The sequence below is a fragment of the Phoenix dactylifera genome, chromosome 11, assembly GCF_009389715.1.
Source record: "Phoenix dactylifera cultivar Barhee BC4 chromosome 11, palm_55x_up_171113_PBpolish2nd_filt_p, whole genome shotgun sequence".
Taxonomy (NCBI): domain Eukaryota; kingdom Viridiplantae; phylum Streptophyta; class Magnoliopsida; order Arecales; family Arecaceae; genus Phoenix; species Phoenix dactylifera.
Genome location: NC_052402.1, coordinates 11,108,135 through 11,126,302, shown reverse-complemented (window position 1 = coordinate 11,126,302; position 18,168 = coordinate 11,108,135). Strand labels below are relative to the sequence as shown.

Sequence of the window (18,168 nt, the reverse complement as noted above, 5' to 3'; positions counted from 1 at the left end):
TGTCAGATATTGTCCGGTCCAGAGCTTCATACAAGCGTCCTTCATCCCCTCCTTGGTTTTGTTTTTCTTCCAAAACACGTCTGCAGGATTTGGAGACACCCGCCTCATATGCCCAGACTTTGGAACGAGTCTTTCCAATATGGGACTATTGGGTCTCACACCCTTTCCACCATCGGACAATAGCCGTCATCGATTCTGATATCAAATATCACGCCCCCTCCTCTGTGGGGCACATGAGGCACTCAGTGCCCACGTGGGTTCACATGAGGAGGGAAACACGGGGCTCCCTTGCCAGATATTGTCCAGTTCCGGAGCTTCACGCAAGCGTCCTTCATCCCTCTCCGATTTTGTTTTCCTTTCAAAACGCGTATGCAGGATTTGGAGACACTCGCCTCATATGCCCAGGCTCTAGAACGAGTCTTTCCGATGTGGAACTATTGGGCCTCACAGTTTTTGAATCCATCTGGCAAAGTGAGTTTGACCGTAAGATGGAGTTAATTCATGAATAAATTTAAATTTATGGGGCAGGTGACAAGTTTCGAGTTCTAGTATTTTGAATCGAGTCGAGTCTGAAACTCTAGCTACTCAACTTGGCTCAGCTTAATTGCATCCCTAGGTACAATATATGGCGGCTGGGAGTCAAGTTGAAAGGTAAGTTGCAAAGCCGGCATTACATAAGCCTAAGTGTATTCTTGTAAACTAAAGACTTCTCTAAATCATTTTTTCTTCTTAAATAAAATAAAAAAAAGCAGCTTCTTATACGGAAAAGGAAGAGAGAAGGCATCTTACTTGTTGCTTTATTCACTCTACAATGAATTTGATACCACAAATCCAAGTACATTGGTGTCAAAGAAGAGGGACAAAAAATTTGTATTTTCTTAGGAATATAATTTTTACGTTTCATGAAAAAAAAATTTCATGAAAAATATAAAAAAAATTACTTTTTTTTTTTCGTGAGCCGAAAATTAAAATAATTTTATTTTTTTCAAAAAAATTCTCTAGCATCAAAGATCTAATTTTTATTAAAAATATAATAAAAATTATACATAATTTCAAACATTAGTCCTTTAAAATCCGTTACTATTTCATTCCGAACCAAACGCGCTAAAAGTGTTCTTTTAGGCATCCTATCTGTTTTCACCACGCCATCACCTGTCCCCCTTCACCCTCTCCCGACCGTCGGTCTCCCCAAGCGGATGACATGGCGGCCACCAAGGGGTGTATAAATCTCTGCGGTGCAAAATGTGCCCCGCAGAGGATCCCGGCTCCCCTCCAAGGCGCAAAGTTTTGGGGCCGATCGACTCCCTGCTTCCCATCCTCCCCGAATTCCTCTCTCCAACTAATAAAGCCCTTCTCCGCCACGCACGGCGCCCGGCGGTCACTCCCACTCGGCGAGCCATGGAGGTGGGTTTCTGCCCCTCGCGCTTCTCCCTGGATGCGCGGATACTCTCCTCTCCTCCCACCCACACTCGGGGCACGAGGGCCCGATTCAAGGCCGCCCTCACCCCTTCTCCCGGAGCTTCTCCGAGAGCATCCTCTCTTAGCAGCGCCTTTGTCGCTCCTTTTGTCGGAGGAAGCGTCTCCGGCGAGTTCTCCGGTCAGAAGTTGTGGATCCCCTATTTAAGCTCGTGTCCATCCGGCCGCCGAGGCAAGAGGGGCGTCGTTCCCATGGTAATCTACGCACAGTGGCCTTCTGCGTTCTCCTTTTATTTTTTTTTTCTAGGGTTTTGGAGTGTACTGTGGGTGGCTTTTCAAACTTAAACTCTAATTGTTTTTAATTTCTTTTATGTTATTGAAGTTCTGGCTTTTGAGATTTCGTGTTTGAGCTCGTTTTGCACAAAGGAATGTTTTTTAGGCAGACACTGTTTGCATAAAGAAACGCCTTTTGGTGCTTCTCTATTCTCGCTGATGCACGATATTGTATCCTTGGAAGTTATATTGATACGAGCTTTGAAAAGTAGAACTTGAGTCTCATATTCTTAATCAATTTAATTCACCATATACAAGTCAGTTCTAAGCAGTGATCCTAGGCAGAGGCCTAATGTGAAGTTTACATAGTAATTCATTTCATGTAGAATATTGTAATCACCGTCTTACATACGTATCCCAAAGTTTCCAAACGGCAGCTTGTAAAATTGTGCATATGTTTGGAAAAGGTATGCACTGATCTCATGGTAAGGTGCTTATAGCATCCCATTAATGCATTAACCATCTAAACAGGGAAAGCGGTACATGACTGGTATGAGATGGAAGGAGTGTATAATGGGTGTTTTTGATTGCTTAATCAATTGAGTATTTGGAAAAATAGGCTGATACTTTTAGTTTATCTATTTCTCTTAACATTATCTAAAGAGTATTGAGATGGTGTGTTTTGTAAAGAAGAGAGCGTACGCGTATAAGTTAATTGATACTTGCTCCCCTTAGTCCTGTTTTTGATACCATTTAGAATCTAACTTGTAGGGAGCACAATTGTGGCAAAAGGATAACATATCATCATTTTAAAGTCAAAAGAAATAGATTGTCATAAGTAGTGGCTGACTGCCAAACTGGATACAAAAGCACCTAGTGGCTCTTGGGCGCCCAAGCAACTGCCTAGGTGCTGATCTACACGACTGGTTGGCTTTGCTGCCTGGGGCCCCTAAAGCTAGTAGGCTCTTATGGATTGGAGCTGCGCAAGCATGTAGCCAAACTGCCTAGGCCCCTTTACAGCAACCTTTGACTACATTGTTCTGGACCACTTTGGGTGGCATAGACTAATATGCAGTTTACAGCATACAAACTGCTGAATTATGCCCATACCTAGCTGATAAATTATGAAATTCACATTATAGTTTGTTATGCGCTGGCACCTCAATCATTGGGGACTAGATCATATTTCCTAGGCTCAATGGGGTTTCTTAATTTGATAGGCTTTAGCACATGATGAACATAGGATTAAATTAGTTGTTCATTTATGACAGTAGAGTAGGATACTTCTCTTGATTGTTGGACTATCACAACTTGGTGTCGAGCACTATACAGTCCATGCATATAGCAACTGTTATATAATTGTTGTTTCAGCATCAAATTAACTAGGATCAAGTTCTCATGTAACATGTAATGATTGACTGCTTATAGTTGATCAATTGATTATAGTTTCTTCGTGGTTTGTGTTCATCTGTCAACAGGTTGTCCCTTCTTGAGAGGAAGTGCGTGGGAGCAACCACCTCCAGATCTAGCATCTTACTTGTCCAGAAACCGAATCGTATACTTGGGTATGTCTCTTGTTCCATCAGTGACAGAGCTGATGCTAGCAGAATTCCTTTATCTTCAATATGAGGACGCAGAAAAGCCAATTTACCTATATATAAATTCCACTGGCACAAGGAAGGTCTTTTTCTTTTCCTCTTCTTTATCAGTATACCTATTAAGTAGTTCACTTTGATAATCAGAAAGCTTTATTCATTTCACATTCTAAATCTTTCAACGGAGACTCTTACATTGATCATATCTTATATGACACATTAGAAATTGCTGTTATCAGATATATGAGTAGTGTGTGTGTGTATGTTCATTGTTTAGTAGATATAAGTGTTACAAAATTCACTGAACTTGCTTTAGGAACTGTAGTATACCTAGTGCCATGTGAAACTTAGTTTCAGAATTTGTACTTGGAGACACTGCAGTTTAATTGTGCAAAATGTTATATATAAGTTGGTGAAATTGTAAATATCCTGCATTCAGAAATTGTTTCTTTTCCTGCTCCAAACATTAGTTGTAACATCAGTATGGACTATTGAGCACAAGCTATTAAAGAGGAGATGGGGCTTGCTACACTTCTATACCCTTGTCCCCTACTTTTGGAACCTAGAAACTAATACCCCTGCAGTAGCTGCTTTGAGATTTCATCCAATTGTTTTTATTGTGACGGTGCAGTGTTGACATGATTTAGATTTCAGAATTAGAGTAATGTTGAAATGATATACGTGTAACTTTTATTTAATTGATGGAAGACTGAGGCTATTTGAAAATATCAAGCAATCAGTTAATGGCTTAACTTGCAGAGGTGGCCATTGCTTTTTAGCTGTGTCATAATGGACTGATTATATATTCATGCTTATATCATGTTTCTTCTCCCTGTTGCTGGTCTATGCTGTTGAAGGAATACTGTTCAACCTCCGCACCTTAAGTTTTCAGATAAGACAGCCTAATGTTCTGTCATCATTATTTGCATTTTATCCCTAATAAAATGTTTCCGATTTAGGTAAATTTTTTGGTGATGGGTAATATATTAAGTGTAGGACCAAATCAAGTTGTCTAGATGAGTTTTTGGTTTACATACTTCGTATTACCATTCTGTTATGCTGTCATTTCTTAGATTTCCTATCTAGCTGCAGAGGGCACTTGTAGGCTGGCTGCACTGTAAGGCTACAGCCACTAGCAAAGTTAGCTGGTTGACAGGCCTTTTGGTACATATGGCATAATCTAAACTGTAGAAGGGAGGAGAGAGGATATTGTGTTTCAAGGGAAAATCTCCCATCCCTCATAGCTGATGATTCTCTGGTTCTTTCATTAACAATTTTATTTACTTTCCACCCAGATAGACTTGGTCCCAGAATGCTTGTGCAGCCATTTGATACTTTCTCAAAGGCCTAACAAAGACCACAGAATTCTGACGGTATCCCTAGCAGTCAACTGTATCTGACCAGTCAAATTTCTGATAATCCAAATCAAATTTAGCCTACCTGAGGATGGTCTATCATCTAAAAAAAAAATCTTGTTATAATCGAGGCTGTTGGGAAAATCCCATCCAGCTCATATCTGCAATCACTCTAATAGTTTCAGCATCCTTGTTTCTGTGAAATTCCACGAGAAAACTAATGTATGTATCGTCTCATCATAGAATTGCTTCTTCGCTCACAAATAATTAATATATAATACAATCTCATTTTTCTTCTAATGGCATGACAGTTGTAATCTTGCTCAAGAAACTGGTGTTATGCCTGTTCCTGTTTGCGAAAAAGATATGACTTGCAAGATGCCCGTAGCCATTCTTTACGGGGTGGTGATTTGAAGAAAAAAAATATGCGTAAATTAGAGTAATATTTTTGGGCTATTGTTAAATTATTTACTATTTTTCTTACGTCGTATATGCATATTTTAATTGGATTATGATACATCTATTATTTTATTAAAAAAAATTAGATGTATATCAGTTTTGAACTCTCAATCAAACTATGTTCTGAACCCTGTCAGTTGGGGGTTATGCATTGGCACTCTGCCTATTATTGATTCTGGCCCACCGCAGGATATAAATGCGGTATTCTGCCTCACTCCACAGAATATGAGTGTTGTATTCTAGCCCACTCCGTAGGGTATAAGTGTGGTTCTATCTCTCTATAGTTTTTTAGCTTATGTACAAGATGGACATGTAGATCAAATATCCAAACCAACAATTATTTAGATTTCAATAAGTCATCTGCCAATATCTTTGTAAGCCCGTAGAAAGAGTGAGTAATGCAACAAAAGAGAAGGTGAAGAAAAATCGGTGCAATGGAAATTTTTTTTTGAGATCCTCATTCTTGGTTTTCTGAAATAATAGACTGCAATAGAAAAATAGATTACATTATCCTGTGGATTTAGGGTCTACTTGATGGTTCTTGGGCCAGCTTAAGCCCATTTCCAACTCTACTAATAAATGAATCTCTCCATTAGCTTATAACGTCGTTAGCTTAGCCTCGCGGTATCTCACATGGTGAAACTATCGTTACCTCGGGGTAGTTTTCCTTTAATTGTTATCACAGTTTGTTTTTTTATCAAAACTCATGTTATTTTTCAAATTTGTTTTACAAGTGACCATGGTTCTTTACGAGATTCTTAGATTATATACCGGAAGATTATGTTTATACAAAAAGTTTACAAGGAAATAAAACCAGGAAGTCTTACCTTTCACCGAAGTGCAGCTTATGTTATCTGTACTTTTATACACCATGATGTGGAATTTTTGGGTTGAAAATACCGTCTAATTCAATCTCGAGATGTTTCTGAAGCAGTTTCCAAGGCATCGAAAATTCAAAGCGCGGAAGCTAAGATGGATTTGGCTACAATTCTTCAACATTTCTTTTTTAAGCTTTCAGCATCCTATGCCATGCTCCATACCCCACTGATGGTGTTCAGACCATTCTACATTAGCTTTTGGATCATGCTGGGATCAAGATACAAATACTAATCTAAATATCACCGTCCATACCACTGCAATATTATCCGAGTAGTTGGACGGATAAATTTTTTTTATTATCTCCTGATTAAAAATTACTATAATTATTTTGTTGCTATGCTCTCTACAGATTGAACCTAGCATAGAACCACGTATAATGCAGAATGAAGAACTCCAAAATAGAAGACTGAAATTGTAGCTCAATTTCGATTTATATATTGAAATGTGGCAATGCTTTTCTAAACATACAAATAAATTGTAGACTCGTGCCCGTACATAATGTAGGACAAGCAACATAGAGCTGAAAAGATTTAGCGATTATAACTATAACTTAATGGTGATTTTCTTTCTATTTTATTTTTCATCATGTTTATTTTTTTTAATGAAAAGTTAGCTAGATGATTAGAATATTTTAGTAAAATTCAAAGATCGTAATTGTTTATGAACAAAAAATTTATGCATGCATATAAACCTGTCCGAGATGTCCTCGAGGACGAGGTTCCCATAAACCTTTCTTTTTTAAGGTAAAGATGGGAAAAGTGAGAAACTTCCCTCAAAATTTTGTGGAGACAAAGTTGGTTAGGTCCCATAAACGCTTCACCACTGAGCTGCATCCCTGTTTCACAGATCACGGCCATTCAATTTTAAACTAACGGGTCAATCTTTTGTTGTTTTCAATGTTACAACTTGGCCCTCAAATATTATAATACTTACTGAAGATGCCCTCTCTTTAGTGACATTAGCTCGACAGGACAGGCCGTGAAGGCCCGGCATCGGAAGAGCTCGGAAGATGCCCACAGCGTACTCGACCGCTGGCCCCGCGGTAGCAACAAAGAGGAGGTCAAGGTCTCCGTAAAATAACCCACCCCTACCTAATGAAAGCGGCACCACTCGACCGCTGGCCCCGTGGTCGCAACGTAGGAAGACTCGGGCCACGAGAGGAGGTCAAGGTCTCCGTAAAATAACCCACCCCACGTTATATAAACGACAAACAAAAGGGACTGTGTTTCTTACGGTGACAAGTGGCACCACTCACAGCTGGGGTCAAGGTCTCCCCCGTGCCCACCTTTCAGGAAACCCCCCTCGAGAGGCCGTGTTTCTTACGGCGAGATCGCAAAACGTGCGGTACACGTTGGTGGTGTGGCCCCCACGAAACTTCCCGCTCTCCTTCGTTGCGGGCCCCAGCTGGACATCTATGCATCTCTTCAGTCCGTCGGGCGAAGGTAGAGTAGATCAGCTGCTAGAGTAATGGCAACCCGCTTTAATGTAAATTATTTGCAAATAGATATATTTATGTGGCAATAATTGTGCGTTGTAGTTGTTGGACCCAGATCATTTAGGTTTAAAAAATAAATTGTCTAATGATTAGCGTTAAATAATTGGTATTAACAAATTGGGAAATGAGATAGGAGATGTCCAAACTTAGCAGTCAAAATGGAAAGTGAATATTTTGAAGCTGCGTAAAATAACAAATGCCTAGTTGAAAAATAAAAAGATATTAAAAATATACCCTTGGAGTCAACTCAATTATTTAGAATCAAGTTCTCTGTATTATTATTAATACTACCCGGTAGCCATACTTAGAGCAACAATTAGGCATACACAACACATGGATACCAGATTGCTCGATGCAGCGGTGTCCGGCAATGTTGCCGTCCTTAATCAGTTGGTTAGAGAAAGTCCCAAAATCCTTCTTGGCAAAACTCCACTAAATAACACAGCCCTTCACTTTGCGGTGATATATGAGCACGAGCAATTTGCAAAAGAGCTCTGTCTGAGCAGCCCACCCCTCCTTTTGGCCACAAACTCAAATGGAGAGACTCCATTGCACATCGCTGCTATGGCTGGTCATCACTCTATGGCCACTTTTTTTATTCAGGTTGCAACGCAGGTGCTTCGTAGTGGCGGCGATATAGAGGGAGGCGACCCTCTAAAACAGATGATGATGACAACGGATAAGAAGGGAAACACTGCTCTGCACCATGCCTTGCGGCATGGCCACAGCAGCTTAGCGCTGGAGCTGCTGCAGGCGGAGCCCAAGCAGTCAGAATTGATTGACAGCAACCATGAGTCGCCAATGTACATTGCAGCCTATAGAGGTTTAGCTGATGCTGTCACAGCATTGGTGCAAATTCCTTCATCTAATCATGGAGGCTACTATGGCCACACTGCTCTGCATGCTGCTACTATTTCCGAGCATTCAAGTAATTTCTCTATTACTTCTATTCCTTCTATATCAGTTGACTATTTTTTTGACATCTATTAATTCTCTGCAGAAGCCACTTCGACAAACTAAATCTTCTGCACGCATTTCATGTCTTAGCACCAGTGCGTTCCTATTTCTTTTTTTCCCCGAGAGTACTGCATGCATTCCTGATTTTGTTTTGTTTTAATCTTTACTGGTAGGCATAGTGGAAACATTGTTGAGAGAGAGGCCAGAGCTCGCCAAAGCTCAGAACGACCATGGGACTATCGCACTCGTTCACGCAGCAGTGGGCAATAAACTGGAGATGTTGCGGTTGCATCTAAGGTTTGATCCCTCTCTTGCATACGTGATGAATCAACAGTTCTCGGCCTTTCATTATGCTGCTCGGCTAGGCTATGTACGCATAGCCGAAGAGCTCATTCGCCACTGCCCAGACTCTGGTTTTTTAGTTGATAGACAGGGCCGGAATGCGCTTCATGCGGCGATACTTGAAGGGCAGGTGGATTTTGTTAAGTACATCCTAAAGACACCTGCGCTTCATGGATTGCTCAACCAGCCAGATGACGACGGGAGCACTCCCTTGCATTTGGCTGCGGAGACTTGCAATCCGGAAATACTTCGAGCTTTGTTGGCTAATGAAAGGGTGGACCGTGCGGCCTTGAAGGGGAGATTTAGTGCTCTCGACATCTTCTTTGATCGAGTGGAACCTGCAAAAACTTTGAAATGGGTAACTCCTTGGGTCTGTTTTCTTAATTATGATCCTCCGAATTACGACTGACTGGATTAAGCATATCGCAACGCCATGCAGAATGAGGCGTATACGCTGTTGCTTCATGCCACCATCCCCGGCCTGGCTACAGGTGACATATGGCATACGGCCGAAAAAAGAATAGCCCGGGAAGCAATCTGTCAGATCCAATCGCTAACTCAAAGATACACCCAGAACACCTCGTTGACGGCCATCCTCATTGCCACGGTCACCTTCGCCGCGGCCTTCACGATGCCTGGAGGGTTTAGCAGCGACGAGGGCCCTGACGAAGGCTTGCCAATTCTAGCAAAGAAAGCAGCCTTTAAGGCGTTCTTGATATCGGACACCATTGCTATGGTCGCCTCACTCGCCGTTTCTTTTCTTTGTATATTTGCAGGATGGGAAGACATCGACTTCTTGCTCCACTACAGAGCATCCACAAGGAAGCTGTTGTGGTGTGCAATTGCGGCCATGTCTGTGGCATTTGCATCCGCGATGTTCGCAGTGCTTGCACCAGGAAACTTGTGGCTTGCTATCCTTATTTCTTTGCCGTGTTGTGCCCTTCCCTTCCTCACCTATATCTTGGCTATGTGGCCGCTCTGCAAGCTCCGTCTTCGTTATGGTGGGACGTTTCGCCCGGATCTCCTCGAACAGGTCTAGCTATCGAGAATAGCTTGTACTGAATTCGATATTTATCAAGTTAGACTTGAAACTAAATTTAGTTTTAAGTTATCGTAACGATTTTTTTTTTCTTCTATTTATCTTGTCCTGCAAATTATTCAAAAGAATCAATAGACTAACAAGCCGCTCGCCATCTTTTCATTCCCTCCCCTCCAAATCCGTCTCCGGGATTGATCATGACTTCATGGTTTCCGTCGGTGTCCTCTCTTCACAATATTGGACTAGGGGGGACCTGAGTAATTGACCTGTTGCCTTGCACGGTTGTGACACAAAAATGCAAAATAATTTGGTTTAAGGTAAGCCATGGTAGATGTTCTTTACTTAGTTCTGATTGTCCGAGTAGAAATTGATGGATTAGATGGACTTGCGCCCTAGGACATAACATGTGAGGACCCGTGCGGGCGTGTGTTCAGTCCCATATCGGTTATTCGCTAGATAGATCTTGGGTATTTATACAGGATCAAGGAATCCAAATAGTAACTTCCAGCTAGCCATTGTGGGCGAGGTCCTGGGTTGTTACAAATGGTATTAGAGCGGACCCGGCCCATAATCTATGTAGACTAGGGGATACTGTAGCACGGATTCATTGGGGCTAACCATGAGCCGATCGTTGTATTTGTGATTAGATTTGAATGAATTTGAATCCTTAGCCTGACGAGGACGTCGGAACTTGAACGGGGAGAGTATGTGAGGACCCATGCGGGCGTGTGTTTAGTCCCACATCGGTTATTCGCTAGGTAGATCTTGGATATTTATACAGAATCAAGGAACCCAAATAGCTAGTAACTTCCGGCTAGCCATTTTGGGTGAGGTCCTGAGTTGTTACATAACATGTCCTTGTGACTTCTTGATTTGTGTGCAGTTCTCCATGCTTGCTAAATTATCCAAAGTGACATATGAAAAATTCATAGCAACGGTGTCAACCTTCTAGATTTACAATTTGGGAGCTTCGGGAGCTTCTTTCTTTCTTTATTGCTTTTAATATAAAGTGCGGTTGCTAAGGAAAAAGTTTGCTAATTTTTAGATTTTGCTCGTGTTTATACTTTATATCATGATAATCATCATTTGGAGTTAAAAAGATACTAGTACGTATCCCTTACCGATGATCTAGACCTTGAGTTTGTTTGTTACAGTCGATGTGTCAATGCTTATGATCAGTGGTGTTATCATCGATGCTCACCGAAGATGGGCCTATGAAAGATTTGAGCTGCTCATGGGCAGCTCAATATTGGCTTGACAATAATTTATTTGGACTCAACTTAACGTCGTGGTCTTTGTCGCCGTCACATTCGCCGCCGTTCTGCTAGGCGTCGGCCTGGTCCGGCTGTGGGTCGGGGAGCCCGTATCCGTGCGGCGTCCGCTCCACTTCAACTATACCGAGGCCCACCCGAGCACCGTTGCCGCGCTTGGCGGCGCCAAGCGGAGGGGGAGGCCGGTGCCCGCCGGCCATACCGCCCGGGTCTCGCTCGTTCTCATCATGCCCAAGTCCGATTATAATCGCCGGATTGGTGTGTTTCAGGTGAATTAAATCATTACTCCTTTTATTTTATTTTATTTAGGACAGAACCATTCACTTGTAATAATATTCCACGAATTCTTGATTTTTGGATTTTCGCAAATATTTATTGGTTAAATTATTATTCGAATTATGGGTTTTTGCAGGACTCTTCCTTGTTCTTACTCGATTAAATACTATGTTCTGAGAATAGATTGAATGCTTTTATAGTTAATGACGCTGCAGTTTATATTTTGGTTGATTCTATTGATTTTTAGCTGTATGAATGTTTCAAAGTCGAAAGTTTCCCGATCCAATTCCTCTTCCTTCTTCCAAGGTCCGAAATTTTGTCTTTGATTGAACTGTTCCAGAACGATGGACGTGTGATCATGGTCTCCTACTGTGAACTGCTCTGTTTTTTTGGTGCACGCGTGCTTGATTTGTTTCTCCCTTCTTCTTTTCTTGTCTTTTCTTTCTTTTTTTATTCTCCTCTCTAATGTCGGTGCAGTGACTGTGCACATTATTTTACTCACCCTTGGGTTTGCCCTAGTGGCAATGTGGTGAAAACATATTAAAACAGAGACATCAAAGTATATATGATGACAAGAAGTTCATCTCTGTGTCGGGGTTATTGTAAAGCAACAAGAATTCTCACCAAAATGCTTAAAATAGCTCTCAAACTGAGAAAAGATCAAGTCAATATAAGAAAGGAAGAAGTGAAAAACCACAATTTCATTTTTATTTGATGGTTTTCTGCATGATGATTGAAGTTCTATAATTTTTTTTTAAATTTTAAGTGCTCCATTCACCATTGGTTCTATCCTCCCTGGGCAAGCAATTGGCTCATTTCAAAGACTCATCTTGTTAAGCATACAACTGTGAACTACTTGAAAACAAAAGCTTAACCTTACCGATAACTCTCTATCATCATGATATCACCAGCATTATTTTCTAAGAACCATCTAATCCACTACCTTTCTCTTATTAATTGTTTGTCTCGGTCCTGTTGGGAACAGGATAAAATTCCACTCTGTTTCTATTTAAGAAATGTAAATAAGAAACCAAAAGAGATAAACCCAGCATCCCAAAACAAATTATGACTAATCCAAGCAAGTCTCCACCTCCCTTTAGACGGTGTGGTACAATCAAGCAAGTCTAAAACCCTATAACCAAAACCTCCCCTAAATACATAGCTGCAGAAAATCAGAAAACAAAACAGAAGAGGATTGAATTTCTAATCCTCTTCTATTTCCAAGATCACAACCATCTACCCAGCCTCTTTTCATTTAATAATTGGTGTTCAAGATTTCAATCATTCAATCTTCTTGTCACTTCCCTCTGGGCGCGTAGGCCATTGTTTGCCTTCCTATGGGAGGGATGATCAAACATCCACCCTTCTTCTCCCCTATGACTTTCTATGCAAAACAAAGACTTTGCACATTATGCAACTTGATGTTGTTTCCTCCCTTATGGAGCAATCTATCAATTTACCTGGGTACCACGTAAAAAGCAATTGCTTGTTTGTTTCCAACACTTCCATTTAATTTTCCTTTGCATTAAGCATAAAAAAACAGTTCCTAGTGTTAGTGTTGTCGGATAACCAATTACATTTCAACTTGGTATAACGAATTGATTTCAACTTAAATTGATTATTTTGAGGTATTTAAACTAAGTTTACTTTATCTTCGTAAATTGATTAACCTCTATATATATACTCGCACCATTACTGTGGATCCCTTGACAGGTAACCGCAGAGGCTATTGCACCTAATGGAGACACTATAACAACATCAAGCCAGCCATGCATGCTAAGGTTCAGAAGCCTACCTGTTCGATTGATGCGGACGTGTCTAATGGGAATCCCTCTTTTAATGGGGATATGCACCGAGAGCCAGAAAGTAACCATGGAAGTACTGAGATATAAGGAAACCGGTCGGAGAACTGAGGCAATTAGAGTGAGGTTAAAACCGAGGGCTGGGACAACTGATCTACCACAACTATATGCAGCAGAGATCTTCATGACCTCTCAGCTCCCATGGGGAAAAGAATTGGTTTACAATTGGAAGTGGTCGTTCTATGTGTGGACTTCACTTTACATGTACATTATGCTTCTGATTAGTATTGCTGGTTAGGATATGATGGATACCTACAAAAAGGATGGGGAGCTCTTTGATGATGTGCCTAAAATCATGAAGAGATAGCGTGAGCAGAGCAGCAAGAGGAAGGCTCCATTGCAAGAGATGCAATTGCCAGGGCTTATTGAGGGTTCAGCTTCAAGCAATGTAGGAAGGACAGGGGAAGTTATTGAGGATTGTGGTGACTTTGAAGCCTCCGAATCTTCGGAATGTGTTGGTGGTTAAGTTGTTCTACAGTCTTCAGTAGACATGTTATGCGTGTAAAAGTGCATGATCAAGTTGCACTTGAATGTTGTTGCTTTTGTAAATATTGTTCCTTACCGAATGCTAATTTTTCTATTAAAAAAAGGCTTTTTTACTGAATTTATAGTATCTTTCCTCTTCCACAAAACGTAATTAAAAAGCAAACTGCACTAAAGATAAAGAACTTTGACGCAACCATATAATCCACCAATATATACTAAAAAAGAGTTATGACATATTGGAAGTCCACTTACCCACAAGCAACAAAGATGTATAGATTCTGCAACATCAAGAACTGCTGGAGAAAATAAACAAAAAAAAGCTGCATACAACCTTCAGCTTCATTTTATAAATGAAACTGTCGCTGATTCAAAAGCAAGAAAGCAAGAGATTCCTCCCTGTAGTCGCAAAATATATGTTCTAAGTCCCAGTTTGCCATCTGCAGGGAGATATGCGTATGAGAGACAACCATTGAAAAAGAATGGATAAATCTTCTGATATCTATTAAACATGGAAACCATTCAATCAAAATAACCAAAAATTTGATAACAGAGTCATATTTTATCCTTATCAACCTAGACATTAAAGCTACCGTGTAATCGAAATCCAAGCCCAGCCATATCTAGCACACAAAACCTCCAATCCTTCGAATAAAACAATAGACGACAAAGAATTTAGATCAGCTCCTTCCAACTACGCTCGCACTAGATGGGTATCTCCTGACGGCAGAGAGGGCAAAGATGACTTTTCTCGAGCCACTGGGTGAGGCAGCCACCATGGAAGACATGCTTGCAAGGCATTCGCGTCACTTCCATCTCCAGCTCAAACTCCTCCAAGCAAATCGAGCACCCGTTGTCTTCAAACTCACCTCCAACACCATCGTACTTCACCACCTCCAGCTCCCTGATCGATGCCTCCGACGCCGGCGTGCCACCAAAGTCCCCACGTCCAATTTCTTCATCAGAAGCATTTATCGCCAGCTCAACCATCTCCTGCTCCACCTCGAGCAGCCGCCGAGCCAGGTTGCGGATATGTATCTCAACGGTTAGCTCCAGCTCTTGGACACCAGCATTGAAAGCGATTAGGCCTACGTCGGCAGCGTAGTCGATGAGCTTCTCCTCCCAGAACCGCCGAGTGTCCAGATCGTTGTAGAAAGTATGGAAAAGGATTTCAGGAATCATGTGACGAAGATCTCGTAGATCCACCAAGTGGCCGAGATACATGGAAAAATCAGTGAACTCGGGCCGGCAGGCCAACCTTTGACCTCCATCCATGTACTCGTAGACGTGAAGGTGGACTTCCACAGGGGCCAGGGGCCTTGCTGATGCTCCCAAATTTCTCCCCTTGAGCAAAGCACTGACGTACGTAGTAGTGTCGCCGAAATATAACGCCATGGCCAAGATCGTCGTTTGGGAGAGTCGATCGCTATTGCTTTTCTCTCTCACTACTCCTCCTCCTCGTCTCTTCCGGTGATGCAGTCGAGTAACCAAGCTTTCCGTGGGAGGGAAGAGGAGTTTCCCCTGGATTATAAATAGAGGCGCTGCGGCTTCTATTTTACCGAATCCTAATCCGAATGGGACGCGGCTCTTCAAGCGTACCGTGGATTTCTATCCTCAACGGCAAGCCGCAAGTTCTCCGGAAGGTAAATGAATGGTTCTGATTGGACCGAGGCTGATCGGACGGTCCAGTCTCGGTCTCAGAAAGAGTTCGTTCTAATAATCCTAACCGTACTCGGAGTAGGACTCCACTCGGCTTACTTTATCCAAATTCTCATCGGACGGTTGCAATGCTAGCTGGGATAAAAGTAAATCAGGGAGGAAGTACAAGAAACCAACTAACCTGGAGTTTGGACTTTAGATAAGATCCAAGTCTAATTGGGGTAGGAAATAGCAAACCCATGCCTCGTCTAACTCGAATCAAGCAAGCTAAATAAAGAAGGAACACAATAAAAGCTAATTTTTATATAAAAAGAAAATTAGCAACTGGAAAACCGTTGCGCATTGAATTGGAGAGATCTCTCTCGGAGGAAAATCAGTGCTCTGATGGTGAATCCTGATTTAGAATGGGTCGCGCCTCCTAGGCGGATTTTGCCTGGTAAAAAATTCGGATGCAGTGCAATCCTAATCTGAATGAAGTGGGACCCATGTCTTTGGCGGACTTGCTGGGTTTAAATTCTAAAACTATCAGAAATTCCTGAGGAGCTCGATTGATTTCTGTGCAATTACAAGGAGATCAAGCGGCAGGAGGACAAGACCATGGTTGTTCTCCCACATCCACTCCGTTCCTCTCTCTCACATTCCCAATCTATCTGTTAATTAATCTAAACGAAGTCCCATTTATTCCTTTAAATTCTTCAGTCAAGTATTTATATACAAGAGAGCTTAGAATTCTGCTCTCCGTCCTGTCCTCTCTCTCTCTCTCTCTCTCTCTCTCTCTCTGAGATTTCTACAGAGAGGATAGAAAATCTCTCCGGTCTTAACGCCCTTACGGAAGCTGTGCAGCCTTTCCTCGGATCCGTAGAGTCGGGTTTCCCGTTTATCCACAATGGAGGAGTCATCCCCACCAACCAAAGCAGGCAGGCGGCCACGGTTCATAACGCATTCTTCGCACAATAGATCCACTTTGAAGTTGACTTATTCGTTCGGCCAATCGTTGGAATGTGTACGAGATACCATAAGGGCCCAATATCTCAATAGCACCCTTGTCTAAAGCTTCGAATGAGACTGAATATCCGAAACGCAGGAACGATCCGACTAGAAAGTCATTCAAAACTTGATCGAAGAACCAGCGTTTATTGAAGAAGCAATAGAGTCGATTATAAAAAGTACTAGTTTGAAAGGCTCGTTGGAATTGATCCGCTACGGGATTTACATTATACGCTAGAGAAGCACCTGAAGTACTAAATAGAATAGGTGGCAGAATTTTAGGGTACGACTTCTTTCTCTCTCTGAATTTATTTTCTTTGTAGTTTTTGGTCTATTTTTGGATTGTAGGAGGAGCTGATGAATGTGACGATAGGATTGGTGTGTTTGACATTTGAAAATATTTTTTATTTTGAGTGAATTTTGAGCTTTTCATGGTTTTTCATTTGTCGGTTTGGTGTAATGAATATTTTTTATATTTGTATTCACATGGATCTTAGTTTTTTGCTCTGAATTGGAATGTGTTTGTTATTATATTGTCTGTTGAAGTTTTTTTTTTGGATAAGAATTTGATATGTGAGCAGAGGATGAGAACTAGATTATTTGCTAGTTTGCTAGATTAAGTTGGCCTGTGTTTACCCTATTATGGTTGATCAGCTTCTGTACGTAACGAAGCTTCTGTGTGTTAACGTGCATGCATTTATAACGAGCAGCGAGCATGTTCTTGTAGAGCTGGACATTTTACATTTCGATTATCTGTTTGTGCTGTTAAAATTTTAGTTGGCCTTGTTTAGTGTAAGTTGTGAATATGACACCATCAGACATTGTTACTTCTAACAATTCCATTCAGATGCTCAAGTAGCAACATTCACTGACCATCACACTTTCTGTAATTCTTCCTATAAGCCATTCAACATTCAACAGTATTCAATCAATCATAGTGTATTCGGATTCAGCAATATTCAAAATTTTAATTAGATAATAGACCACTTGTTCTTTTCCTTTCATCATTATCTTGTGCTAGGACTTGCAATCGAACCCTTGGTAGTAAAAACTTATATCCTGAGTGGCTTATCTTGTTTTGTTTGAATTAGAGCAGGTGGATTAGTCAAGCAAACTTTATAAGGTTGGATGCTTTTTGCTGTTCTTCTCCCCAAATAAACTAATAACGCTCCTTCAATTCGCGTAAAGGAGAGAATTGTTACATTTACCCAACTATATTGTATATAAATCTCTTTGAGAAATGAGCTTGGCCAAGAAATTTTAATGAATAGTGTTCCTGGAGAATCTAATGTTCCTGGAGAATCAGTACTCTTGCAATTACATTTGTCCAAAGTTCCATTTCATATCACATAATTGTGTGAATAGTGGTATTAGGTATGCCATCGTTGCCTGTTAATGCATGTTACTGCCTCACCAAAGAACATCAAACAAAAGAAATTCATAGAGAAGTTTGAGCACTTTTAAACGTAATCGGGAAAAGAGAGAAGGCTGCAGAAATTGGTACAGCCACTGGGGGTGACTTGTTGAGTTTGATGATGGAATCCAATTCAAACTAGTTTATACTGTACTAGTATATACTACTATACTAGAATATACTATACTATACTATAATATACTAGTATATACTGTACTATATAAGTATATACTATATATTATAATATACTATACTAGCATATTCTATACCATTTTAACATAGAAATCTAAACAACAATAAAACAGCAGCACTATTTTAACACAGAAATATAAACAATAATAATGAAAATAAAAAACATATGCAGCTAACGTCTATTTCTTCCCTTGCTCCCTATTGGATTAACACT

General features: G+C 40.9%; 3 protein-coding genes across 5 annotated transcripts; 2 read left to right on the top strand and 1 right to left on the bottom strand.

Annotated features, from left to right (window-relative positions):
• The first annotated feature begins 1,095 nt into the window (after nt 1-1,095).
• On the top strand, nt 1,096-9,975 carry LOC103699527 (ankyrin repeat-containing protein At2g01680-like). Of its 3 annotated transcripts, XM_039131590.1 has the most exons (5): nt 1,096-1,671; nt 3,168-3,370; nt 4,377-8,400; nt 8,603-9,129; nt 9,211-9,975. In XM_039131590.1, exons 3-5 carry the CDS (start codon nt 7,806-7,808, stop codon nt 9,808-9,810), a joined length of 1,722 nt encoding a protein of 573 aa, XP_038987518.1. In that variant the 5' UTR covers nt 1,096-1,671; nt 3,168-3,370; nt 4,377-7,805; the 3' UTR covers nt 9,811-9,975. The 3 variants fall into 3 exon arrangements, with proteins under 3 accessions (XP_038987518.1, XP_038987517.1, XP_038987519.1); XM_039131589.1 differs by having other exon boundaries at nt 3,168-8,400; XM_039131591.1 differs by lacking the exons at nt 1,096-1,671; nt 3,168-3,370 and adding an exon at nt 8,473-8,524 and having other exon boundaries at nt 8,302-8,400.
• A 1,111-nt stretch (nt 9,976-11,086) lies between these two features.
• LOC120112529 (seipin-1-like) lies at nt 11,087-13,811 on the top strand (the record flags this gene model as incomplete). The annotated part of the gene is made up of 2 exons (XM_039132096.1): nt 11,087-11,350; nt 13,071-13,811. Coding segments are annotated over 2 exons (651 nt in total), but the record flags the coding sequence as incomplete, so codon positions are not given.
• Nucleotides 13,812-14,407: 596 nt separating this feature from the next.
• LOC120112528 (E3 ubiquitin-protein ligase ZNRF3-like) lies at nt 14,408-15,097 on the bottom strand. Its single transcript, XM_039132095.1, has one exon. The coding sequence runs from the start codon at nt 15,095-15,097 to the stop codon at nt 14,408-14,410; it is 690 nt and encodes a 229-aa protein (XP_038988023.1).
• Between the last annotated feature and the right edge of the window lie 3,071 nt (nt 15,098-18,168).